General features: G+C 56.8%; 1 protein-coding gene across 4 annotated transcripts in view; it reads right to left on the reverse strand.

Moving 5' to 3' along the window:
• The window catches only part of FBXL18 (F-box and leucine rich repeat protein 18), a 49,707-nt gene extending 25,043 nt beyond the window's left edge, over positions 1-24,664 (reverse strand). Inside the window, exons 1-4 of one of the 4 annotated variants that reach the window (XM_078440017.2) lie at positions 24,500-24,663; positions 18,768-18,983; positions 13,907-15,450; positions 1,589-1,807 (exon numbers count right to left, since the gene is read on the reverse strand). In XM_078440017.2, coding sequence (XP_078296143.1) covers positions 1,589-1,807; positions 13,907-15,450; positions 18,768-18,983; positions 24,500-24,517 — 1,997 coding nt within the window. In that variant the 5' untranslated portion in view covers positions 24,518-24,663. Of the gene's footprint in view, positions 1-1,586; positions 1,808-13,906; positions 15,451-18,767; positions 18,984-24,499 lie in introns of all 4 variants that reach the window. The other 3 variants (XM_078440016.2, XM_078440019.2, XM_078440018.2) reach the window with 3 other exon arrangements.
• Between the last annotated feature and the right edge of the window lie 1,331 nt (positions 24,665-25,995).

The following is a 25,995-nucleotide window of genomic DNA, read 5'->3' on the forward strand; positions in this document are numbered from 1 at the left end:
CAAGACACCAAGCCCAAGTCAGGTTCCGCACTGACAGTGCGAAGCCTGCTTGAGATTCTCTCTCTCTCTCGGCCCCTCCCCCACGTGCACACGGGCATACCCACTCTCTCCCCTAAAATAAATAAATAAACGTTAAAAAAAAGAACACGTAGGTGTGCCTGGGTGGCTCGGTCGGTTAAGCGACCGACTTCGGCTCAGGTCATGATCTCACAGTTCGTGAGTCTGAGCCCCACATCGGGCTCTGTGCCGACAACTCAGAGCCCGGAACCTGCTTCAGATTCTGTGTCTCCCTCTCTCTCTGCCCCTCCCCTGCTCTCACGTGTGCAGGCTCTCTCTCTCCCTCAAGAATAAACATTTAAAAAAATTAAAGTAAAACAAAACAAAACAGAACATACAGACCTCAATTTCCTACTGCGTCCATAAGGGGGCCTGGAGGCGGTGACACCCCAGCAGCAGTGAGCATACCCCACACCCGGCCTTGGTTTCTAATTCCAGCCTCTAATAAAAGGAGCCAGGCTCCATGAGGAAATGGTGGATTCCAGGACTGGGCCTGGAATATCTTGTAGTGACAGAAAAGGAAGGAAAAGGAAGAAAGGAAGGACAAGCTCAGAAAAGGAAGGGGCATGTCGAAGGAGGCACAGGACCCAACCTGAAAGAACACGCCCACGGCCAAATCTGGAACGATCTGTGCAAGCCATGAACGGTGTGAGCATGACAAAACCCCGCTGAATGAAACGAGTATCCACGAGTCCGTGCTGATACAAGTAGATGCCGAGGAAGTAAGTGAATGCGGAGAGGGGACAGGTTCCTTCTCAGAGCACAGCTCCGTTAACAAATGTGGGAGGAACGAAGGAAACAGACAACCATCACAGCCAGACGTCAAAGTAAAGCAACTGTCACTAGAAAGATCCGTCGGTGGATGCCAAGATTAGCGGGCAAAACTCCGACGAGAACCGGGGTATCTGCAGACTCTGTAAGTATCTCCCCACGAGATGCTTCTTCATTCGAAAGGGAATAACGGGCCGAGGGACCCGCAGACACCAATGAGAAGACATGACAACACCCTGTGTCCCTGGCACACCACGCCGAGGACACAGCGTCACCGTGGGTGACGACGGGCATCCTACCAAACACCTGGCCCGTGCTCTGCACAAAGCGTCAAGGTCATGAGAGACCAGGAGAGACCGAGGGCTGTCACGGGCCGAAGGCTAAGACGACGTGACTACCGCTGTGACGAGGGCTCTGAATCAAACCCCGGGACGGGAAAGGACCAGGGCAGGCACTGAGGAAATCCTAAGCGTCACTCCTCATCTGGACGACCGCACCGTGGGGACATGTGCGCTTGGTGGGGGAGGGGGACGGGGGGGGGGGAGGGGGAAACACTCTGCAGTTCGGCTGCCTGGAACTCGACCGTGGGGCAGCGGGAGCGCCCGGGAGGTGAGGCGCCGCCGCGAAAGGGAGCTGGCCTTCGTTCTCATGCCACCTCCGCGGGCGCCCTCTCGACCCAGGAAGCGGCCGCCTCTGCGCCAAGCCCTCGGGAGGAGCCGCGTCACCGGCGCGCCCCCACCCCACCCCCGCGCCCACTCACCTCCGGAGCAGGGACTGCTGCAGGCTCTTGCAGGTGGCCAGGGACTCCCCGGTGAACATGTGACACACGACGACGTGCAGGCAGCGCGCCATGAAGGCCAGCACGGCCTCGGGCTGGAGGGTGCCGCTGCGGGACACCAGGCAGAGGCGCTGCAGCGCGGAGCACTGGCTCAGCGCCTGGAAGAACTGGGCGTTGGCGCTGAAGTAGGGCTGCTCCAGCCTGCGGGGAGAGAGGGCGGTGTGAGACCACGCTGCTGCCGGACCCCCACCCCCCGCGCGGGGGGGGGGGGGGGAGGGGAGCCTCTCGCGAGGGGGGGCCAAGCGGGTCTCTGGGAGCCAGACCCAGACCAGCTGTCCCCACGCCTGTCTACGCCACAGTCCCCTGGGGCATCGGGAGGAGACACAGACCCCAGGGCCTTCCCAGCTGATCCCGAGTTGGGGGCAGACCCTGGAGGCCTGACACGACGGGCGAGCCACCGTACAGACCCCAGCCGGCCACTGCCCGGAGCCTGGAGACCCGCACGCTGGCTGGGCTGGCCGCTCGGCACCCCACCCACCTCAAACGCTGACCTGTCGGGCAGGGGGCGGGGAGCCGCGCTTACATGGGATCCCAGCCACACACTGCTGCCCGCGCCTGTGACACACAACGACAGGCTGAGGGCAGTGGAGGGGATCTGGAGGCTGGGGCCACTCCGGCCACGGAAGGGAAGGCGACAGATCCCTAGTCCTTCCGCCACGGAAGGAGAGGTGACACCGGGCAGATCCCTAGTCCTCCTGCCACGGAAGTGGGGGGGACACCGGGCAGGTCCCCCCGTAGATAGGGGCTGAAGGCAAAGAAGAGCCAATCTACAAAACCGGGGCCTCGGCCACAGACCACCACAAAAGATGGGAGGTGCACCAGGTCCCACCTGCTTTAGAAAGACGGACGAAAAGAGGGGTGCCCGAGTGGCTTCGTCGGTTGAGCACCCAACTCTTAACTCCAGCTCAGGCAGTGATCTCACAGTTTGCGAGTTCAAGTCCCACACTGGGCTCTGCACTCAGTGCACTGAGCGCAGAGCCCACTTGAGATTCTCATTCTCTCTCTCTCTCTCTCTCTCTCTCTCTCTCTTTCAAAATAAATAAAATTTAAAAGAAGTAAGGGCGCCTGGGTGGCTCAGTCAGTTAAGTGTCTGACTTCGGCTCAGGTCGTGATCTCATGGTTCGTGGGTTCGAGCCCCGTGTCGGGCCCTGTGCTGCCAGCTCGGAGCCTGAAGCCTGCTTCCAATTGTTTCTCTCTCTCTCTCTGCCCCTCCCCCGCTCATGCTCTCTTTCTCAAAAAATAAACCTTAAAAAAAATTTTTTAATAAAAATAAACATTAGGAAGGAAGTGAAGAAGAGAAAGGAAAAGAAAGGAAAGGAAAGGAAAGGAAAAGGAAAAGGAAAAGGAAAAGGAAAAGGAAAAGGAAAAGGAAAAGACACGAAGAGATGGGAGAGCCACAGTGGCTGTCGGACAGGGCCTTGGCACAGGCAGGAAGGAGTGCTGGAGCCTCCAGCCACAGGTATGAGAACAGGAAAGTGGTGTGGAGGACAATGTTCCGGAGCCTTCCAGACCCTTCTGCGCACCAGCCGGAAAGCCTAGAGGGCAGACAGAGCGATGTAGTGGGGACACACGGTTGGAGGTGCTGAGGACAATGGACAGGGCAGTTCAGCACCAGCTGGAAACACGGCTGCGGAACCAGCAGATGCCCAGATGTGCGGCAGGACGCCGGGCCGCAGGCCAAGGGAGCCCTCTGGAATGCGAGTCGGAGGAAGAGCAGAGGGCCGGGGGGAAGCTAACAGGATTGCGGGGGCTGCCAGGAGGAGGGCCGAGAGCCAGGAGAATGGGAAGAGAGGAGCTGGTGGGAGCTGTGTCCCCCCCCCACAGACAGGTGGCTGTCCTAGCCCCTGGCACCCGTGAACGCACCTTACTTGGAAACAGGGTCTTTGCAGGGGGGACTTCGTTAGGATGAGGTCGTGCTAGACTGGGGGCGCCGTAATCCAGTGGCCAGTTCCTTACAAGAAGGCCATGCAGAGGCACAGCAACGCAGGGACACCCAGGGAGAGTGCCATGTGACTGCAGGCGGGGACTGGAGTGACACGGCCACAAGCCAAGGACTGCCAAGCACTACCAGCGACCGCCTCTAGAAGCCAGGGGACATGCCTGGCACAGGGGCTCCATCAGATCCTCTAGGAGGAACCAGCCCTGCTGACACCTACAGCTCGAACCTCCGGCTCTCAGAACTGGACGTGAATCCAGGGCGCTCGGGTGGCTCAGTCGGTTGGGCGTCCGACTGGCTCAGGTCATGATCTCACAGTTCGTGGGTTCGAGCCCCACGTCAGGCTCTGTGCTGACAGCTCAGAGCCTGGCGCCTGCTTCGGATTCTGTGCCTCCCTCTCTCTCTGCCCCTCTCCTGCTCACACTCTGTCTCTCTCTCAAAAATAAACATTTTTTTAAAAATTAAAAAAAAAAAAAAAAAACCTGTGCGTGAATCCACTTGTGCTGTGGCGGTTTGTGAGGGGAGCCCCAGGACCCTAACGCAGAGGCCGAGCAGACTCACAGATACCTCCCTGGTCAGTTACACACACGCCCAAGACAACCACGTGAGCAGAGACCAACGTGTGTCCCCCTGTGTAAGACCTTCCCAGAGAAAAACGTAAGGATTATCCCTGGAGAGCAGAGCTCGGCTCCAGAAACTTCCTTATGTCACTGCCTTCAGCAGGACTTCCGTCCATCTTAGACACACACAGTCATCACTTGATGCTTTTATTTTTTTCCACTTGATGCCCTTAAAAAGCTTGCTCAGAGCCTCTGTCCCCCTCTTTCTGCCCCCCAAAAATAAATAAACATTTAAAATAGGGGCGCCTGGGGGCGCCTGGGTGGCGCAGTCGGTTAAGCGTCCGACTTCAGCCAGGTCACGATCTCGCGGTCCGTGAGTTCGAGCCCCGCATCAGGCTCTGGGCTGATGGCTCGGAGCCTGGAGCCTGTTTCCGATTCTGTGTCTCCCTCTCTCTCTGCCCCTCCCCCGTTCATGCTATGTCTCTCTCTGTCCCAAAAATAAATTAAAAAAAAAAAAAAAAAAAAAAAATTAAAAAAAAAAATAAATAAATAAAATAGGGGCGCCTGGGTGGCTCAGCCAGCTAAGCGTCCAACTTCGGCTCAGGTCATGATCTCACAGTCCATGAGTTCAAGCCCCGCGTCGGGCTGTGTGCTGACAGCTCAGAGCCTGCAGCCTGCTTCAGATTCTGTCTCCCTCTCTCTTCTGCCATTTTGCCACTCACGCTCTGTCTCTCAAAAATAAATAAACATCAAAAAAAATTTTTTTAATTAAATAAATAAACAGCTTGCTCTGAGGGGCAGGGGAGTAAAAAAGAACAAAAAGCAGCTCGCTCCGGCTGCCGTGGGGGGTGTCGCCGGTCACCTGGCCAGAGCGGCTCCAAGGCTGTGGCAGCACAGAAGCTCGTGGAGGCGCCGGCCCGAGCAGCAGGGCAGTGGCCGTGGCCAGCGGGGGGCCTGGATGGATGATGCAGATCTGGGCCCGTGCGTGGGGAACCGCAGCCCACGGGGGGCCCGGCAGACAGCGGAGGCCCACAGGCAGCTGAAACCGCTGCCTCCCGAACGCGGGGCGGGGGGTAAAGGGGCAGAGGACAAGATTTGTCAGGAAGGTGCTTCCCCGCCCCTACCAGGCTTCATCGGTCTTTGGGTCGCCTCCGTCTGAACCGGATGACTGACAACAGGACACTGTACAAGGGCGGCCACCAGGCAGCAGGCAAGGTCCTTTCTCCGGGAGCCTCCAAGGCCACCGACGGACTCGAGACAGATGGCGGGAGAGACTCGGCCGGCCCCCGCGGGCAGCCAGGCCCCAGAGACCAAGTGCAGGACCGCGCCCGGCGGGGCTGCAGCCTCCACTGAGAGGACACTGCTGTGCATGCGCTGGGTGCCACTGTCCCTCTCCCTAGGATCCCCTAAGTGTCCCCAAGGCCGGCCACGCTAATCCACCTAGCAGCTCCTCCCAGGGCCCGGGCGCCGCGCAAAAACTCCTCGCAGAAACCCCAGGTCAGACCCGGGACATTCTGTCTCTCTGAGTCATGGCCCAGTGGCTGCGGGCAAGACCTCCATCCCTATGCAGGATCCACAGAGACCTCCCGGCCAGGTTGGTGACCTCCTGGGACACTGCCGACAAGGTGGTAAGCAGTCGTGGATGCTCATAAAAGGAGACGTTTCCAGGATGAGCAAGAAATGCCCACCCCCATCCCAACAAGACAGAGTGTCCCCATCCAAGCCCCCAGGTGGAGGGAGACCCGAAATGCTCTGAATGCAACACCTTCAGAACGGCTGATCCAACCAGGACTGGGTGTAGGGCAGTGGATGGGCGCTCCCCAGTTCTCAAAGCCTAAAAAGACCCAATTGGTCATGCACTAGGTCCCCATCACCCCGACACCTGGGGACACTACCAAGTTCCAGGACAAAAGGACAGAGGTTTTCAAAAAGGGGTCTTTGAGGAAAAAAAGAGCAATCCCGGCCATCTACAGCAGCCACCCGACAGAATATCCCTCAACAATGGAATGTTCTAACCTGAGCTGTGCAGTAGGGGAGCCACCACTCACTGAAATGTGGTTCATGAGACAGGTTTTTAATTTTAGTTTATATTTATGGGTGCCTGGAGAGCTCAGTCGGTTAAGCATCCGACTTCGGCTCAGGTCATGATCTCACCGATGGGGGGTTCGAGCCCCAGGTGGGGCTCTGTGCTCACAGCAAAAAGCCTGGTTGGGATTCCCTGTCTCCCTCTCTCTGACCTTCCCCCACTCTCAAAAATAAACACTGGGGTGCCTGAGTGGCTCAATCAGTTAAGTGTCTGACTTCGGCTCAGGTCATGATCTCACGGCTTGTGGGTTCGAGCCCCATGTCGGGCTCTGTCCTGACAGCTCAGAGCCTGGATGGAGCCTGCTTAGGATTCTGTGTCTCCCCTTCTCTCTCCTCCTGCCCCGCTGGCACATTGACTCTCTCTCTCTCTCAAAAATGAATAAACATCTTCTTTTATTTACTTATTTTTTTTTGAGAGAGAGAAAAGAGAGAGAGTGCATGCACAAGAGGGGGAGGGGCAGAGAGAGTGAGAGAGACAGGATCCGAAACAGACTCCAGGCTCCAAGCTGTCAGCACAGAGCCCGACATGGGGCTCGAACCCACAAACCGTGACATCATGACCTGAGCCGAAGTCAGATGCTCAACCGACTGAGCCCCCAGGTGCCCCGAGCTTCTGACTCTTGATCTCCAGGTCACAAGTTTGAGCCCCACATTGGGGGTGGAGATTACTTTAAAAAAACAAAAAAATGTATACGAGTAGAAATGCTACTAAGCTCCTGACACTAACATTGTGGGGAGGACAGTGGGTCCTTCTAGAGTACGCTCACAAGAAGTCTCACGTTCACTCCCCCATCAACAGTGGAGACTCAGGACGTGTGAGGGAAGAGAAGAGCGGCACTCAGTGTGTGGCAGGAGGGAGCCCCTGGCAGGGCTGTTCTGGGCTCCAATGCTAGAGAAAGGACCCCCCTGGGGCAGCCACAGCCATCAGAGATCCGATGCCAGCAGGTGCCCCTTGGCAGAGATGTGAACACGGGCCTCCCCCCACCCCCAGACCCACTGAACGAATTTCATCGGTAAGGAAAGGACTCCAAGAGCCGTGAGCAGAGAGCAGTGCCTCTCCGAGAAGCAATGGTGGCTGTGTGCAGTCCTCATTTACCCAAAGGAAGGCCAAAGTAACAGCCAAAGTCATGCAGGGCCCAGACGGAAAGCGAATGTCATCCCGGTTATAAGTGTGAATTTTCTGAAAAGTTGACTTTTCTTGAAAAAAAAGTCTAAATATACTATTTCATTCTATCTTTCAAAGGCAAATTACTCTCTTTTTTAAATATTTAAAATTTTTTTCTTTTCAATTTGAGAGAGAGAGGGAGAGAGATGGAGGGAGAGAGAGGAAGTGTGTGCACACGCAAGCAGGGGAGAGGGACAGAGAGAGAGAGAGAGAGAGAGAGAGAGAGAGAGAGAGAATCTGAAGCAGGTTCCACACTCAGCTTGGAGCCTGACTCAGGGCTCAATCCCACGACCCTGGGATCATGACCTGAGTCGAAGTGGAGAGTAGGACGCTCAACCGACTGAGCCACCCAAGCACCCCTATTCTTCTTTTTTTTTTAATGTTTATTTGTTTTTGAAAGATACAATGCAAGCAGGGGAGGGGTGGAGAGAGAGGGAGACGGGGGGTCCCAAATGGGCCCAAATGGGACATGGGATCCCACAGGGCCCGACGCAGGAGTCGAACCCACAAACCATGAAATCATGCCCCGAGCCAAAGTTGGTTGTTCAACCGGCTGAGCCACCCAGGCACCCCAAAGGCACCCCTACTCTTTTAAAAGTCCTAAGGTAAGCATCCCTTTGCAGACCTGAAAGTGGGAAAACGGGAGGGGCTGAAGTCCAGGGTCTCTGGCTCGTCCCTGAGGAAGAACAGGCCTGTGGCGCTCTGGCCACTAGGTGGCGCTGTGGGTCCATGCTACCCACCGGAGACGTAGCGGATCTGGGTTTCAAACCAAGTAAACAGAGTGTGTTCACACAGCCTTTTAAACAGTTTTCAACCAGCCGGCCACTTCCGGGCTCTCCCACTCTGAAGGAAGCCACCCGTGACAGGTGTTTGGGATGGGGGCAGGCCTGTCCACTCCACCAGCTGCCTGGACAAGGGGGGGTGGCCCATCCAAACCTCCCCCCGGCTCCCCGCACGGCCTGGTGGCAGAAATGGCCGGGTGTCGGTGGCTGCCAGTGCCTGCCCTCTGGTCAGAGGGTGAGGAAAACGATCCACCGGAATGGAATCACTTTTGCCTCGGGAGGCAGTCGTCCCCCTCAGCCGCGCCTCAACCTTCCGCTCAGGGAGGATCTGGCCTCCAAAGCCCACTCCCCGAAAGGCAGCCTGGTCTCCTGAAGGTTCTGTGGGCACAGGAAGGCGCTCGGGGAGCGTCCCCTATCAGCCCACCCACCTCCGGAGGGCCCGGGCCTCGAGGGCGGTCCTGGGACGACCTCCAGGGCCTGGCTCCAAACCAGCCCTCTCACTTCCGCCCAGACGCCGCCCTGGTTCTGAGGTCGCGAGCAGCCCAGGGTGACTCAGGGTGATGCCTTCCCCTCCCTCCCCCAGGAGGCAGGGCTTCATCAGCCCTGGGAAAGAAGGCGCCCTGCTCTGTGCGGCGTGGGCTCCTCTCCCTGACGAGGTGCGTGCGAAACGCGAGGCGCTGTCAGCACGACGTGTTCCCGCACCACCTCCCCGCGGGAGGGGTCCTGGCTGCGTGGAGGCCGCGCCCCGCCAGGAGTCCTGATGGGCCTCGCTGATGGGCACAGTGGTGGCGGCACCGGCCACCTCAGGGACGTTCTGCCGGGAAGTGCGGGAGCTGCCCGGGGAGATGTAGCGTGCCGGTGTCTCCGGAGCACGGGACGCCATCTCCTTTCTGCAGCTCCTGCCCACGGCAGGCGGGCAAGTGCCACCTGCTCCTGTCCCTCAGCCTCCCTGGGCTCGGCTTGCCGCAGAAGGCGAGAATCCAGGGGAACGGGGCCATTTGGCTGCGTTTTAGAAACTGGTGTTTGTTCTGAACAGGCAGTACCCAGCTCTGATCGGACATGGTTCTCGGCAGCCAGCGTGCACAGAGAGTCCATTATGAGCGGCGGTCAAGTTCCCGGGCCGACCTACAAAACCCATCTAGCCCGGGCCCCACAGGCCTCCCCAGCCACCGAACTCCCGCACAGCCTTGCTCCTGGAGGACCTGAGCCACAAGGGTCACGTTCCAGCTGCAGAAGCCACTCAGGACCACTAAATGCTGCTGTGTTACCCCGCTCAACGCTCAACAGGCCCTGTGAGGCAGGAAGTGCCACAGACCAGCTGTGTGGCTCAAGCAAGCTCCTTAATCCTCTGGGCCTCACTTTCCTCATCTGCAAAAGGGGACAATAATAGCTCTACTCCCGGGGTCGTTCCAAATGTCAAAGGAGTCAACACCTATGAGTGCGGGAAAAAACAGCTGGCAGCCGTCACAAGTACACCAACAGGATCCAACAGCAGTCACTTCCTACAGTCCCTTCCTCTAGCTTCTGGAACACCTTCCCCCTCCATCTGCCGGCTCCCTGCCTCCCTGCCGGCTCCTGCTCAGTCGGCTTTGCTGATTCTTCCACCTCCTGACTGGGTGACCCCGGGCCCGGTCTGTGGTCTGCTTAGTTCCACGTGCTGGCTGGAGTCCACCGCCTCTCAAACTCTGGGACACACGTGCACAGCTGTGCCCCACAGCCTCCCCATCGCAGATGATGACGACCGCATCAGCCCAAATGCTCGGGCCGAAAGCGTCAGCATCGTCTGGACCCATCCTTGAGCCCTCCCACCCGCCCCACGTATCTGATCAATCAGCAAATTCTTGGGTCTCTCCCCGAATGTCTGACACGGCCTCCCCGACAGTGACAGCGCCCCTGCTCCCGCCCTGGCCCCAGTCTGTTTCAGTACAGCGGTGTGACCTGCCCTTCTGCTCCCCTCCAGTCACACGGGCTCCTGGCTGCTCCCGAAACACCCGACACACCCCATCTCAGGACCCTGGCATTAACTCGGCTCTGTCCAACAAAACCTTGTGTGCAGATGGGAACAATCTCCATGTGTGTTCTGTCCAACATGGAAGCCACCAGCACATGCGGTTCCTGACCGGCTGAAATGTGGCTAATACCGCTGAGGTATGTACGCTTGATTTGACTCCCATTTTTACTCATTTAAAAGTAAGCACCCGTCTGGCTCAGTCGGTTAAGCGTCCGACTTCGGCTCAGGTCACGATCTCATGGCTCGGGGGTTCGAGCCCCGCGTCGGGCTCTGTGCTGACAGCTCAGAGCCTGGAGCCTGCTTCGGATTCTGTGTCTCCCTCTCTCTCTGCCCCTCCCCTGCTCATACCTGCTCTCTCTCTCTTTCTCTCAAAAATAAATAAACATTAAAAAAAATTTTTTTAAAGAAAGAATTATCGTGGGTATTACAGGTGCTAACCCTGTTCTGTAGGCCCTCCAGGTACAAAGTGCTTTGCTCTCACCAGCCCCACTTTACGGGTGGAGGATCTAGGAGCAGGGCGAGGCAGGCAGAGCCAGTCCGAAGGGGGCCTGTGTTAGGCGTCCAGCAGCCCAGGGAGCCGGCAGCACCTGCCATGTCCAGGTAGCCCCACAGGCAGCAGACATGTAACGCTGTGGACGTGAGGCAGGCATTTGGGGGACAGATTCTGACTACTTCGACTTATTAAATTAGGGGCTGTATTTTACTTAATTTCATTTTCATCGACTTCCGTTTTTATCAAACACTCCCGGACGATGACCAAACACTCCCCAACAGCACGGCCAGAAAAGGCACAAGGTTTAATGGGTTGGCAAGAAAGAAAAAAGAAAAAAAAACAAAACAAAACAACCCGATCGCAAAGAGGAAAGATCCAGAAATACCTTGACTCAGAATTTAGTGAAATTAGAACTCAGGTGTTCACCCGCCCCCAATTTTGGGGAATGTTCAATTCCTCCTAATCTCAAGACTCCCAACAGGTTAACAGGGTTGCAGACCCGGGGAGTTTTCTGTTTGCTAAATATATACCAGGACCCATCTGCAGCTTTGAGCGAAATGTGGCCCGCTGACCGCACGCCGATCACCGCTCCTTCCGGAAAGGCCAGCGATGTGACGGCAAAGGCCCAAGAAGAAGCAAGGTGGGACAAGGCACTGGACAGAGAAGGACCAGTGGAGGAGGGAGCAGATTCCTGCTGCTGCAGATACACAGGCAAGAAGACAGGCATCCAAGCCTCTGACGTCAGGAGGCCCGTCCCATGAAGACGGTGGTGGAGGGGGCCGCCCGCTGCAGCCGGGGCCCCTCCTCCGTCCCCGGCGGCTGATGGCACACCCCAACCCGGCAGGAGAGGCGCCCAAGCCAGAGAAATTAACAGAGAGGATGGAATTTGGGCCACAAGGCGGAGGTGGGCAGGAAGGGGGACGTCGGGGGGGTGGCAGGAAGTAAAGGGCAGGCCTGCGGTCCTCACTCCTCCCAACTTACCCGGGCACTCCGCACCTGCGGCAGGACAGAGGGTCCCAAAGGTCCCTGCAATGGGAACAGCAACGCCGCCCAGCGAGCGTCCTTAACCGTTTCGTGACGCCTTGTATCACCTCTGGGCAAGGCCGAACGTGGCTGGGGAGGCCGCGGCCAGAGCCAGGCACTCACTGCACCTCGAAGTTCCCGGGAGGTTAACTTTGACTCAGGTCTAAACCAGGGGGTTCTAACAACACAGCATTACGATTCTCGAAGCGAGGGTAACTGGAACGCACGGGACACGGCATGAACAACTGCCCCCTCCCCAAATACGGGGTTCCGTGGACACTCGGGCTAACGACCGAAGCCGCACATCCAGGGTGTGTGGATCCGACACGGCGGGAAAACACGGAGGCCTACTCTCCCTGCTCTGCCGGGTCGGATCCTGGGATTCTCACCCCCGACGGCAGGGCCTCAGGAGCCGCAGTGTGGATCGCGCTTGGAGGGAGAGTGGACAGACGGCAGGCACAGCCTGCAGAGGACCCCTAGAAGGCTCCAGAGCGGGAGCGGCAAAGCACTCAGCCGGCCCCATTTCCTGTCAGAGGACGCCTTCTGAGGGGAAAGTGGAAGCCTGCAAAGGCACAGTGGTTTCCATTTGGCACGACCTGGGGCCAAGGTCAAGCTCTGGAGTTCGACTGAGCTGGGTGAACCTCAGCTCCTCCTTCAAGCTTCCACTACTTCGTCTGTGAAACGGGAACGATGAAGGGCTGTCACGGGGACTAGACGGTGCCCGACAGCCCCTGGCTTAGCACCTGGCACTCGGCAAAAACGCAAAGTGCGCGCTGACCACTGTGGGGACAGTGACACACACACACGCCTCAGTGCTCCTGCTCTCGCGTCACCCACCAGCCACCCCACAGCTCCAGCCCGACAGGGAGACCAGCTGAGTGATCTGAGCCCGGCCGCTACATCCTCCCCAACCTGAAGCCCCAGCAGAGCTGGCATCCGCCCCACCATACCTTCCAGTAGATTCTGGGAAACAGTGTGATTTTTCAAGCTCAGTGCAATTTTTCAAGACCAGATCTGTCAAGATTTTCAAACATGTCTCAGGTCAACCAAGGCCTACCCTGTATTTATTTTTTTAAGTTTATTTTATTTTATTTTTAAAGCTTATTTATTTATTCTGAGGTGGGGGGAGAAGTGTGTGTGGGGGAGGAGAGAGAGAGAGAGAGAGAGAGAGAGAGAGAGAGAGAGAGAATCCCAAGCAGGCTCTGCACTGTCAGCCCAATGCAGGGCTCAAACTCATGAAACTGTGAGATCACGACCTGAACCGAAATCAAGGGCGGACGCTTAACCCGCTGAGCCGCCCCGGCACCCCCAAAGGCTTACCCTTTCGATGCTCACAAGAACCCCCCTCACTCCACGGCTCAATTCAGCGAGAGTCCGCTGTGTCTGGACTCTTAGGACAGCAGCCTGGGTGGGTCCTGCCCCTCACCCTCTCCTCTCTCAGATCGGCCTGCCACCTCGCTCTGGGCCACTGTCACCTGCCTACAGCAAGCACCGCCCCCTTTCAGCGCCCCTGTCTCCGGCTCCTCCGGTCCGGGCGGGTGCCAGGGGGGCCTTTCCCAGCCGGAGACGGGACTGCTCCCTCCGCCGGCTCTAGTGCGTTCACCTCACCTGGCTGCCCGCCCCACCTCACCTGTGCTTTTGAGCACCCGGTGTGTCTGCAAGACCCCGGGGCCCCGGTACATGCCTCCCGCTTTTCCAGAAAGCCTTGGCCTCGAGTCTCCTCCCAGCGCCCTCTGACTCTTGGCTTCAAAAAGCACACAGTCGGACGGAAAGCCCCGAGTTCGGCTCCTGGCACCACCCCTCACCAGCTCCGCTACGTGGGGCAACAGCCGCCTCCTGGGGTCGTCGCGAGGACTGACCAGGACCGCGCACACAGCGGCATCTTCTAGAGCAACCACTCAAACGACCGACCGCAGCGATGCGGACACGCCTGCCTCCCGCCCCGGCCTCCGCCCCCTGCTGCCTCCCTGGGTCCCGTCACCGCACCCCAGCCCCGGTCGGGCCCCACCGCCCCCCAGGCCCTCAGCGGCTAGAGGACAGCCCGCCCCTCCTCCACCCCGGCAGACGGGCAGCAGGTACGCGAACGTCTGCCACGCGAGGGCCCGAGCCGCTCACGTCCCCCTGCCGCCTCTCAAGCCTCCGAAGGGCCGGCGGCGGCCACGGCGGAGCCGCCAGGCCCCCTCACCTGAGGTCCTTCAGCCGCTTGCAATGCTTCAGCATGTCCGAGAGGGCGGACGTGTAGACCACCTTCCCCATCAGGCCCAGGTTGGCCAGCGACAGGGACTGCAGCTGCTGGCACTGCAGGCCGATGCTGACCAGCCCGGAGCCCGTCAGGATGCCGGGCAGCTGGGCCAGCGTCAGGTGCCTCAGGAAGGCCAGCTGGCCGACGGCGGCCACCTCCGAGTCCCCGACGCTCTGCGCCCGGCTGCAGGGCGGGAGGGAGTTGCGGATGGCGGGCTCGTTGCGCGGCATGGCGGAGGAGAAGCTGGACCCGATGAGCTCGAGGCGTTCCAGAAAGGGCACGTTCTTCAGCAGAGCCCAGAACACGGAGGAGGGCTGGGGGGCCGCCTGCCCCGGGAGGGGGCCGGAGTACGACGGCACGCCGATGCGCACCTTCTTGCCGAAGCCGCGGGGCACGGCGTGCGGGGCGGGCTGGGCCGGGGCGCGGTCGGCCCGCGGCGCCGCCTCAGCCACGGAGCACACGGGCAGGGACAGGGAGCGCAGGCGGCGCAGCCGGGCCAGCAGCTGGCAGAGGTGGCGGCCCGGGCCGTCGGCGCTGTGGTGGTGGGCGGCCGACAGGTTGAGGTGCTGCAGGTTGTGGCAGGACGCCACGAGCGTCTCCAGGATGCCGCTGTCGATATCGTCCTCCGCCTTGCGGAGCAGCGAGTCCGGGGACAGGCAGTGCACGCAGCCGCTGAGGTTCAGGCTGGCCAGGCTCCGCAGGTCCCTCCCGCCGTTGATGACCCGCTGGATCAGGTGGCCGCCGGACAGGGCGCAGCGGCTGAAGCTGAAGTAGAAGGGGTTGTTGAACTTCATGTGCTGGAGGAGGGACGAGCCGTTGAGCCAGGACTTGGGCAGCTGCAGGGCGTCCAGCGCGACGTTGCGGGCCATGGAGTCCAGGAGGTTCTTGGTGGCCCCGCTCTCGGCGAAGCTGCCGGGCACGGAGATGAGGAAGGCGTGGAGGTTCTCGGGCGTGCGGTCGCTGAGCACGGCCAGGTAGAGCCGCACCACCTCCTGGTTGATGTAGCCGGGCGCCAGGCGCGCGTAGAACACGCGCAGGTTCTGGTAGTGGGGCACGTTGCTCTGGCCCACCATGAGCTGGCCCGACAGGACGGCGCCCTCCCGCGTGCGGTCGAGGATCTCGAAGTAGAGCAGCAGCTTCTCGAGGCTGGTGCAGCAGGGCACCACGCCGTACGAGGGCGTGTACAGCGTCTGCTTGAGCTCCCGCACGCGGCTCAGCGTGGCCTTGCACTCGCCGCTCAGCTGGCCGGCATCGAAGCCGGGGCTCACGTCGATGGCCAGGGAGCGCAGGTGCTGCAGGGCCGACAGCATCTTGGAGAGGCGCACGGAGGTCAGGTGGCAGCCCGACAGGTTGACCTTCACCAGGCCGCGGCAGCGGGCGACGTGCTCGATGGTGGCGCCCGACAGCCAGTAGCAGCCGGCCATGTTGAGCTGCTGGATCTCGCGGCCGATCTCCTTCACCACCTGCTTCACCTTGTCCTCGCTCGCCTGCGGGACGGGGCGGGACGGGGAGGGGCGGGGAGGAAGGAAAGGGGCTGAAGGCACCGGGCGGCTCCTTCCCCTTCATCCCTCGGCCCACACCCTCCCCCTCAGCAGTGGACAACCCGGAGCCTCGAGGGGCCCTGCAGGGGCTCTGCGCTCCAGCAGAGGAGGGACACCGGAGGGGAGAGCCGGCCCCTGCCTCCCCTCCCCACAGGCCTACCGGAAGCCAAGCCGCAGTCGAGAACCCCCAGCTGGGCGCGAATGTAAACCGGTGCAGCGGGTGTGGAAAAGTGTGGTGCCGCCTCCTTAAGCTAAAGCCAGGGTTACCATGTGACCCAGCAACTCCACCGAGGGAATGGAAGACACAGGGACTCGATCCGTGCCCGTCACGCACACGGCAGCACTACCCACAGCAACAACGGGTGGCAACAACCCAAACGTCCACCAACAGACAGAGGATAAACAAAAACGCGGTCCACGCACGCAAAGGAGTACCGTTTGGCCACACGGTGACGCTCTGACACGTGCCACAACATGGTGAACCTGGAGGACGTGACGCTAGGTGAAACAGGCCAGTCCGAGGAGATCCCATGTTGTGTGACTCCACTCACAGGAAATACCCACAATAGGCAAATTCACCAACGGAAAGCAGAGCAGAAGTTACTAGCGGCCGGGGAAAGGGGCATGGCGGTCACCGCTTAACGGATCCAGAGTTTCCGTTCAGGGTGATGGAAAAGTTCCGGAAACATTGACGATGGATGCACGACACCACAAAGGTAATCCTGCGTACCGGACAGCGTCGTGCACTTAAAACCGGTGAAGACGGTAAGTGTTATTCCGTGATGCGGGCGGGCGGGGGGGTGGGGGGGTGGGGGGGTGTTCGAATCACGCGATGAAGTCGTGGCCTGGAAACCCGACCTGGCTGTCGCTGCCCTTTACATCGTAAGCATTTTCACATCATTAAATATTCCTCAAAAATATTCCTCACCGCTTAGGTGAGCCACATTACGTCTGGTCATGGAAGCCAGCAGCCGACAGCTGCCCGTCCCGGCTGTGCCAGCGAGGCCTTCAGAAACCACACTGCCTCGAGCACCCGCGCACGTCACGTTCGTGCATCCAGATCACTGCTCTAAGCTAAACTCGCGCACACACAGCCGCGCAGGGGCAGGACACACGCATCGGAAATGCTCCAGATACACTGTGCCGGGGCAGATGCCCTTCCCTCTACAGGAAAGAACCCTCACAGGCAGGAAGCCTGACCCTGGCTCTGGGGAGTGGGCTCAGCTGTCCCCCACCCCCACCCCCAGCAGAGAGGGGCACAGTGCATTCTCCCGTAAAGAGCCAAGCTCTGGAGGGGCCTCGCTCTGGGTTCAAATGCACGGCTTCACAACAACAGTAAGGAAACCTTCCCACAGTCTCCTAAAACTTGGGTCTAGGTCAAGTCCTCTATTTTTATCTTTAAGATATGTCGTCAGTTGACTTTCAACAAAAGTTGCAAGGCAATCATACAAAAGAATGAAACCTTGCCATTTGGGACAACACGGATGGATCTAGATGGTTTAATGCCGAGGGAAATAAGTCAAATACCGCACGATTTCACTCATATGTGAATTTAAGGAACAAAAAAGCAGGGGTGCCTGGGTGGTTCGGTCAGTTAAGCGTCCAACTCTTGGTTTTGGCTCAGGACATGATCTCGTGGTTGGTGGGTTCGAGCTCCACATCTTTGCTGATAGTGCAGAGCCTGCTTGGGACTCTCTCTCTCCCTCTCTGCCCCTCACCTTCTCACTCTCACACAAAAAGAAATAAAACATTTTCTTTTTAATTTTAAAAAATAGGGGTGCCTGGGTGGCTTAGTCAGTTAAGCATCTGACTTTCTGCTCCAGTCATGATCTCATGGCTTGTGGGTTCAAGCCCTGCATCAGGCTCTGTGCTGACAGCTCACAGCCTAGAGCCTGCTTCGGATTCTGAGTCTCCTTCTCTCTCTCTGTCCCTTCCCCCGCTCACATTCTGTCTCTCTCTCTCTCTCTCTCAAAATAAATCAACATAATAATAGTCAATTTTTTTTAATTAAAAAATAAATAAATAAAAGAAACAAAAGAGCAAAGGCAAAAGAGATAGGCAGACAGACAGACAAACCAAGAAACAGACTCTTAAGTACAGAGAACGAACTGATAACTGATGGTGACCTGAGGGGTGGGGATGAGGAAATGAGAGAAAGAGGTGACAAGGGTTAAGGAGCACACTTGTCATGATGAGCACAGGGTGACGTATGGAAGTGTTAAATCACTAAATCATATACCTGGAACTAATATAACACTGTATGTTAACTATACTGGAATTAAATATATATAGAATAAAAAAAATTACAGGGCGATTTAACAAGGAAAGGACGACCCTGTCGATAAGTGATGTTGCAACCGTGAGGAGCCACGTGCAAAAAAGGAGCCCTCGATCCCTACCTCACACCATATACAGAGACGAACACAACAGGGATTGGACGCATACCAGAAGAGCTAAAGCTGTAAGACTTCTGTAAGACAACAGCAGAAAATCTTCACGACCTCAGGTCTAACAAAATTTTCTTCAACAGAAACGCGAGACACACGAACTCAGAAAAAAAAAAAATCAATAAATTGTACTTCAACTTAAATTCAAACACTTATGCTCTCAAAAGATCCCGTTAAAAAAAGAGGAAAGGCAAGCCAGACTACGAGAGAAAGTACGACACAGGCACCCGACAAGGGACGCAGAGTACGTGAGAATTCCTGTAACTCCACGAGAAGAAGCCTTACACAGCTGCTCCGGGAAAGAAGATACACCAACAGCCCAGCCCCGGACGGAAACAGCACTGCTGCCATCCCAGCGCCCTTCCCCCGCGACGCCAGGTGAAAAGGCACAAGGCGACGCCCACCCTGGCCGTCAGAGAGTGGCCTGGTGGGAAGGTCGCGCAGCAGCTGAAACCCGGCACGCGGCTGCTGGGGGGCGAGATGGGGCCTCCCCGGCACCACCGAAGTGCCAACACCCACCGCGGACCCGCTCCTGGGGTACCTGCCAGGAGGTGGGCCTCCCTCCCAGCACCGCATCCACCGAGCCTGCGCCCTCCCCCGGAGGGGGGGCCACACTGGCCGCGCCTTCCGGTCTCTAGCTTTTATCACCTAACCATGTGTCTCGGAGGTTGAGCAGGTCAGGACTCGGAGCTCCCACCTTCTTTGTCAACAGCCGCACAGCGCCCCCCTGCCAGGCTGTGCCGGTCCTCGGAGGGGCACGTGGGCCGTCCCCATCCCCGCCCGCGGGCCAGCACCACCTCGCGACCCGCGCCTCACCTCATAGTCCTTCTGCAGCAGCACAGTGTGGGTAAGGCTCTTGTCCAGGCACAGAACTGCAAGCTTCCGGCAGGTGCGCCGGACGTTCAGAACCAGGTCTGTGCTGGGCACGTGGCTCAGGATGTGCAGGAGGATCTCATCCGAGAAGCCGAGAAGGTGGGCGCCCACCGCCACAGTGGCCGCTGCAGGGGGCGCGTCGCCCTCGTTGGACGTGTCCTGTAGATAAGGGGGGGCGGGGAGAAAGACACCGAATTCCCACGGGATCCCTGAGGTGGCCTTCAGCCCGGCCTCCTCGGCCAAGGACAGATGCCAAGAGAAGCCGTCAGCACAGTCTGTGGGAAAGAAGGTACTTTCACCAAAACCCTTACCTGCGGAGCCAGAGCCCGTGCCATCCAACACCCCCTTTCACATCTGCACACCAGGGTCTCTCCTCAAAAGAGAGGCAAAATGAAATTGCAATTTTTTTCCAAATGTAAGAGACCGTTCCCACTAAAGGTCTCCCATCAAGCCCGCCATGTTGCGGACTCCACTTCTGACCTTCGGCCAACGTTCTCCATTTGGGAAAGAGGCTCTTCTCCCGCTCCCCCCAGCCTCACGCTATATTCTTAACATGCTCAGGTAGCAGGAGTCTATCAAGAAACAATAGAGGTGGGAAAAAAAATAAATAATAAGAGGGGCGCCTGGTGGGTAGGGCGGGGGGGGGGGGGCTCATCCAGTTAAGTGTCTGACTCTCAATTTCGGCTCAGGTCACAATCTCATGGTTCCTGGGTTCGAGCCCCACATCAGGCTCCGTGCTGACAGCACAGAGCCTGCTTGGGATTCTCTCTGTCTCCCTCTCTTTCTGCCCCTCCCCCACCCAAGCTCTCGCTCTCAAAATAAACATTAAAAAAAAAAACCAACGAAGACTGGGGATAAAAACATGTCTTCACCTGTTGGGGTTGCTGGGATGGGCGTCAGGCCCTCAAACAGTGGCAGACAGCAGCTCTTTCCAGCACTGCCATTAAGGAAGGGCAGTATAAAGTCCTTATAAAGAAGAAATCGCACCTCCTAGACCGACGTCTTTACATTGCCGAGGCTACTACTAGATGATGGGAACTGCACAATTTACCCCCACTTATCACACTATCTGGCTAGAAACTCGGACCAGTACTTCCCGTAAGATGTCCACACATTTCACTGTGTTTCTGTAAATATCTGCAAAAGGTTTTCTTCCGTGATGCGGGCCTCCCGCCTCTCCTGGGCTGATGTGTACAACCCAGCGGGAGAGGGGGCTCACCCTTCATCAGTGTGACAGGAAATTCCCAAGTCAAGGGCAAAGGGACTGGAGGCTCTCAGGGGAGCCCATGGTGGGGAGGGATCCCCGTATCTTCCCGGCACTTCCCAGAAGGGATCCTCTTGCCTCTAAAGCATCCTCACCGAAGGGGTGCCTGTCTGACCGCTCCCAGGAGAGGGCACCCAGGATTATTTCCACCGCCTGTCTCCAAGCCCCCCTCCTCCAACCAGACTTTTCTTCTGTACGGATGTGCACCGATGGAAGCCCTGAGACCTGGAGAGCCCTGCTGCTGCTGGGGCAACCGTGAAGTCTGGGAAGGGAGAGCCTGCCTGCACACCCCACACAGCCTCCAAGCCTCTCCCGGGCTCTGTGACTGGAGCCCCCTTCTCTGTCCCACCAAGTGTTCCCCAGGCCTGGGAAAGGGTTTCCGCAAACATTTCCCACGGTGGAACAGCACGGGCCCTTCCCATGTGCCTTCACTGCCCCCCTTTCCATCTGAGGTGCCTTCGATCCTGTCCCCCTCCTCCCACGGTTTGTGAGGGTAGACGACAGCCGTCAGACCCAAGTCCGCAGTGTTCTGGGTTGCTGTATTCTGGGGCTAGTGTTCTCAACCATTAGTGACTTTCCGTAGCTCGGCGCGTCCCAGAGCCAATCATAGGGATCACCTAGGCATGTGTTACAAGTGATGATTCCCAGGGGCGCCTGGGTGGCTCAGTTGTTTAAGCATCTGACTTCAGCTCAGGTCATGATCTCATGGTTCGTGGGTTCGAGCCCCACGTCGGGCTCTGTGCTGACAGCTCAGAGCCTGGAGCCTGCTTCACATTCTGTGTCTCCCTCTCTCTCTGACCTTCCCCCATTCATGCTCTGTCTCTCTCTGTCTCAAAAATGAATAAACGTTAAAAGATTTTTTTTAAATAAATAAATAAATAAAAATAAGCAAAAAGACTTAAAAATATTTTTAAAAATAAAATGTAAGGGGGAAAAAGTTTTATGCACTTTTCAGAACGTAACATTTCACAAAAAAAAATTTTAAGCAAAGACAAAACAAAACAAAAAAACAAAACCTCAGGCAGAATTAAGTAATGAAACTTCAGTGCGTGCCTGCCCCAAAATCATCCCCTCCCAGATGTTCACATTGGGCAACCCAAGAAATCATAGGTCTCACAAATCAACCGAAGAGGTGTCTGGAATGATCTAAATAAATCAAGGGGAGAGAGAGATGAAACAAGGATAATCATGTGTTAACAACTATTAACTCTGGGCAATGGGAGGGCACCTGGCTGGCTCGGTTGGTGGAACATGTGACTCTTGATCTTGGAGTTGTGAGTTCAAGCCCCACACCGGACATAAAACTTACTTAAAAAAACAAATAAAGAGGGGCGCCTGGGTGGCGCAGTCGGTTAAGCGTCCGACTTCAGCCAGGTCACGATCTCGCGGTCCGTGAGTTCGAGCCCCGCGTCGGGCTCTGGGCTGATGGCTCGGAGCCTGGAGCCTGTTTCCAATTCTGTGTCTCCCTCTCTCTCTGCCCCTCCCCCGTTCATGCTCTGTCTCTCTCTATCCCAAAAATAAATAATAAAAAACGTTGAAAAAAAAAAAAAATTAAAAAAAAACAAATAAAGAGGGGTGCCTGAGTAGCTCAGTCGGTTAAGCGTCTGACTTTGGCTCAGATCATGATCTTGCAACTCGTGAGTTCGAGCCCCGCACTGCACTCCTCACTGGCAGTACAGAGCCTGCTTGGGATTCTCTTTCTCTCTCTCTCTCTCTCTCTCTCTGATAAATAAATAGACTTAAAAAGAAAAAAAGGAACACTAAATGCAAAACAAAATTTTTTTTCAATAACTGGCCAATGGATCTAACAGAAAGGCTCATTATAGCGCTCTTTCATGATGTAAACTTGTAAAATATAGCATATTTTACATCATAAAACCTTTGTTAAACCACAACACCAATCTCAAGAGGTGCACAATTTTATGGGTTTCCATAAATTTTCTGTCCCACTTCTCAGGTCTCTGTTTCTCTTAGCAATTTCTAGAATGTCCCCTGCCTGCCTCGTGCCTCTAAGCCTTTCCACAAGCTGTTTCCTTCCACCAGACAGGCCACCACACAGGAAAACTGCTCCTGTCAGAACTTTGGCTCAAAGGCTCAAATGCAACGAAGCCCTCCCAGCATCCGGCACCCCGCTTACCTCACCCTCACCGTGCTCATCACCGCTGGACCAGGCACCCTCCTCCCCTCACCCCAGCCTCATCGGATGACGCTTATCTCCTCACTAGGCCAGGAATGGCTCCTGAACGGGGACCGTTTTTTAATTTCCAAGAGTTAAAAAAACACCGAACCAGGTGAGGCAACGGACCACGGCTTCAGAATCATTTGAAGCATTACAAAAACCGCAGACCACTACTCCCAGAAACTCTGGAAGCCATCCTGGGCATCTGCATTTTAAAGCCAGCAATGAGGGGCGCCTGGGTGGCTCAGTTGGTTAAGCATCCGACTCTTGATTTCTGCTCTGGTCATGACCTCACGGTCGGTCGTGAAACTGAGCCCCACATCGGGCTCTGTACTGACGGCGTGGAGGTTGCATGGGATCTTCTCTTTCCCTCTGCCCCTCTCCTCTGTTCACCTGTGCACATGCGCACTCCCTGTCTCTCTCACACAAAAATAAACTTAAAAAAATAAAAATAAAAACAAACACCTTTCAAAGCCAGTAATGACTTTCAAAATCAGACCACCTCATCTGGAATCCTACAGCGGGGATGGCTGCACAACCATGTGACTATGTTTTTCAAAACCACTCTGGGGCACCTGGTTGGCTCAGTTGGTAGAGCATGCAACTCTTGATCTCAGTGTTGTGAGTTCAAGCCCCACGTTGGGCATAAAGCTTACTTTAAAAAGATAAATAAATTTAAAGCTGTGGATTTTATTTATTTATTTATTTATTTATTTATTTATTTATTTATTTTTGAGAGAGTGCAAGCAGGGGAGGGGCAGACAGAAGGGGACAGAGGATCTGAAGCAGGTTCTGTGCTAACAAGCTGACAGCAGCGGGCCAGATGCGGGGCTCCAACTCACGAACCGTAAGATCATGACCTGAGCCCAAGTTTGACGCTCAACCGACTGAGCCACCCAGGTGCCCCCTAACACTGTGAATTTCATGGTATGTGAACTATATATCAACAAATAATCAATAGACCATCCCAGAAGGGACCTTGATTTCCATCCCCAGGGTAGAAAGAGACGGCCCTCTCTCCTCTCAACTCAAGAGCCGCCCACAAAGCAACGAGAGAGGCCTCACTGGCCAGGTCGCTTCAAGGAACACAGGGGCCTTTGCGCCAGCCCCCCGGGGCCCCGCAAGTACACACAATTACCTGAATCTGTTACAGCCAGGCTACTCCACAACTCTTCCTTTTAGAGCTGCAGCTTTCCAGCCCTTCAAACCTCCCACCAGTCTGCAGGTATGTCCCACAGTCCCACACCGTCCTTCTCAATCAAGGGGCCACTTCTAAGCCTAATTCACTTCAAAGGAAGAGGCGCTGTCACCAACACCCAGCCCCGTTCGAAAAACACTTGAACCTCTGACTCCAGTTCCCCAGAGCCTAGGTAAGCCCCTAAGACAGGAAGTGCACTCAAGGGTCCAAGTCCCACGTGCTACATATACACACAGGTGCACACAAATACACATAAAGAAAGGCAGGAAGCAGCAATAGGAAAGACACTAGTCAGAGTCCGAACCCCCATACCTCGATATGCAGATAAAATACGTTGCACCACATCACAGGGACTCAGACCCAGACTTGTGGAGCGCTGGGGAAGGAATTCTGGGCTAAGTCAAAAGTCTGCCAGGTGAAATGGCCCTTCCTCCATTACCCCCCAAGTCACACAAGCAGGCACAGAGCAAAGTGCTGAAAAGGACTGAAACTGAGCATTCAAAGATAGAGGATGGGGTGCACAGCGGGCATGGAAGAGGGAAGTCTCATAGCTCCAAGGGCTGAGCCCAGGTACAGGGGAAAAGGGCCTGAGAGGCCTAGAGGAGCCTGAAAACTCTGGGGGCGCAGAGGAGGGGAAGAACTCTGGCGATCACGACTGCGGGGCTGGGAAAGGGCTGGAAAACCCAAGGAGGAGAGAGCTTGTGCCTTCGGAACGGAGTGGTGAGGACCGGGGAGGGATGGGGGCGGGATGAGGCAAGGATGGGGCAGGGGGCAAGGCCAAGACAGGGATGGGAAGGACCCGGCGAGGCCGAGGCCAGGGTCGGGGCAGGAAGGACCAAACAGGGCAGACGCCAGGGCTGGGGTGGAAAGGGCCAAGCGGCACGGAGCTGGGGGTCGAGGTCGGGACGGGAAGGATGGAGCGGGATAGGCGGCTGGATGGAAAGGACGCAAGGGGACCGGGGAGAGATGGGAAGGCCCGAGCGAAGCCAAGTCCGCGCGGCAGGAAGGGGAGCGGAGAGAGGCGCCGGCCGTACCTCTCCGGAGCTGGCCATGTCGAAGGCGGGCGGGGCCGCGGCCGCGGGAGCCGCAGCCCCAAGGCCTCCCCCTGGCCCGCCAGGGGTGCTCAAAGCCGGCGCGTCCGCGACTCCACAGAGACCCCGGGAGGGGGCGGGGGCTCCAGCCACTTCCGGCGCCTGCTGACGCACTTCCTCTCGCCAGTCGGCCTGTCCCGCGCGGCCGCCATGTTGGGTGCGGCGCCCGTGCCAGAGGTCCTGCTAGGGCGCGGGGTGAGCCCGAGAGGACCCCGTCAGCTCAGCCGCAGCTGGCTCTCTGGCCTGGCTCCTTTCCCCCTCGTCTGCTCTCTGCAGGCTCCTTTCCAGCCCCACTGGCCTCTTCCTGTCCGGACAGCACTCTCCTGCCTCCAGGCCTTGGCCTTTGCGTCCCCATGCCTGCAAGAACCACCCGCGGGGAGCGGGGCCCCTGCCCACCGTGCAGAAGACAGCCTCCCCTCCTCCACGTCCTCACATTCCCACACCTAAATTTGCTCCTTATCCTGTTTTTTTTCTTCATAGCTCTTGGCACTGTCTGACCTACTGTGTCTTTTTCTTTTCTTTTTTCTTTGTTGTTCTCTTCCTGTACTCAGGGGCAGGATTCCAGGTACCTAGGATGCTGCCTGACGCGTAATAGGCACTGAATAAATACTTGCTGGGTAAATGAACAGGTGGCTGATGTGCCCTCACCCCTTAACGCTTTGTATATAAAAATCATTTACTCATAAAAATCCGTGGGGGAAAAACTGGGGTCAGAATTGGTGCTGACTCCTGAGTGACCTTAAGCGTGTGTATGTTTCCTGTGGTTGGTGGAACAAAGGGCCACGATCTGGGGGCGGGGAGGGAGGGGGGGTTAAACCACAGAAATGTATTCTCTCACAGTTGTGGAGGCCAAAAGTAGGAAACAAAGATGGTGATTGGGCCATGTTGCAGTGGCTCTCAGGAAGAATCCCTTCTTGCTCTTCCTAGCTTTGGGTGATGGCCAACAATCCTTGGCTTGCAACTCTATGGCTCCCAAGTTCTTCCTCTGTCTTTGCAGGGCCATCTTGCTTTCTTGCAGGGGCGGGGGGCGGGGGGCGGGGCGGCGGGGGCGTGTTCACACATTTGTATTCTTTCTTCTAGGCACCTGTCATGTTAGATTTAGAATCCATGTTAGTCCAGGGTGACCTTATCTTAACTAATGACATATGCAAAGAGCTTGCTTCCAAATAAGGTCACATTCTGAGGTTCTGGGCGGAGGTCAATCTTTGGGGGACACGTATTCAACCTAGTACATCAGGTTTCATATCCTACTCTCCTGGGGCCTCATTTGCCTCCCACTTCATTGGGTTGAGCCTTTTGTATCAAGAGGCCTTTGATGAGCTCCTCCTGTGGGTGGACCATCCTGGGGGCAGGCACAGTCTTTGCCTCAAAGAGTTCGTGGTTTAGTCAACAGTTAAACACAACTTCAGGCATAACAAGAGTGTTAATGGAGATCCCAT

This window comes from Panthera onca, chromosome E3 (genome assembly GCF_046562875.1).
Source record: "Panthera onca isolate mPanOnc1 chromosome E3, mPanOnc1 haplotype 2, whole genome shotgun sequence".
Taxonomy (NCBI): domain Eukaryota; kingdom Metazoa; phylum Chordata; class Mammalia; order Carnivora; family Felidae; genus Panthera; species Panthera onca.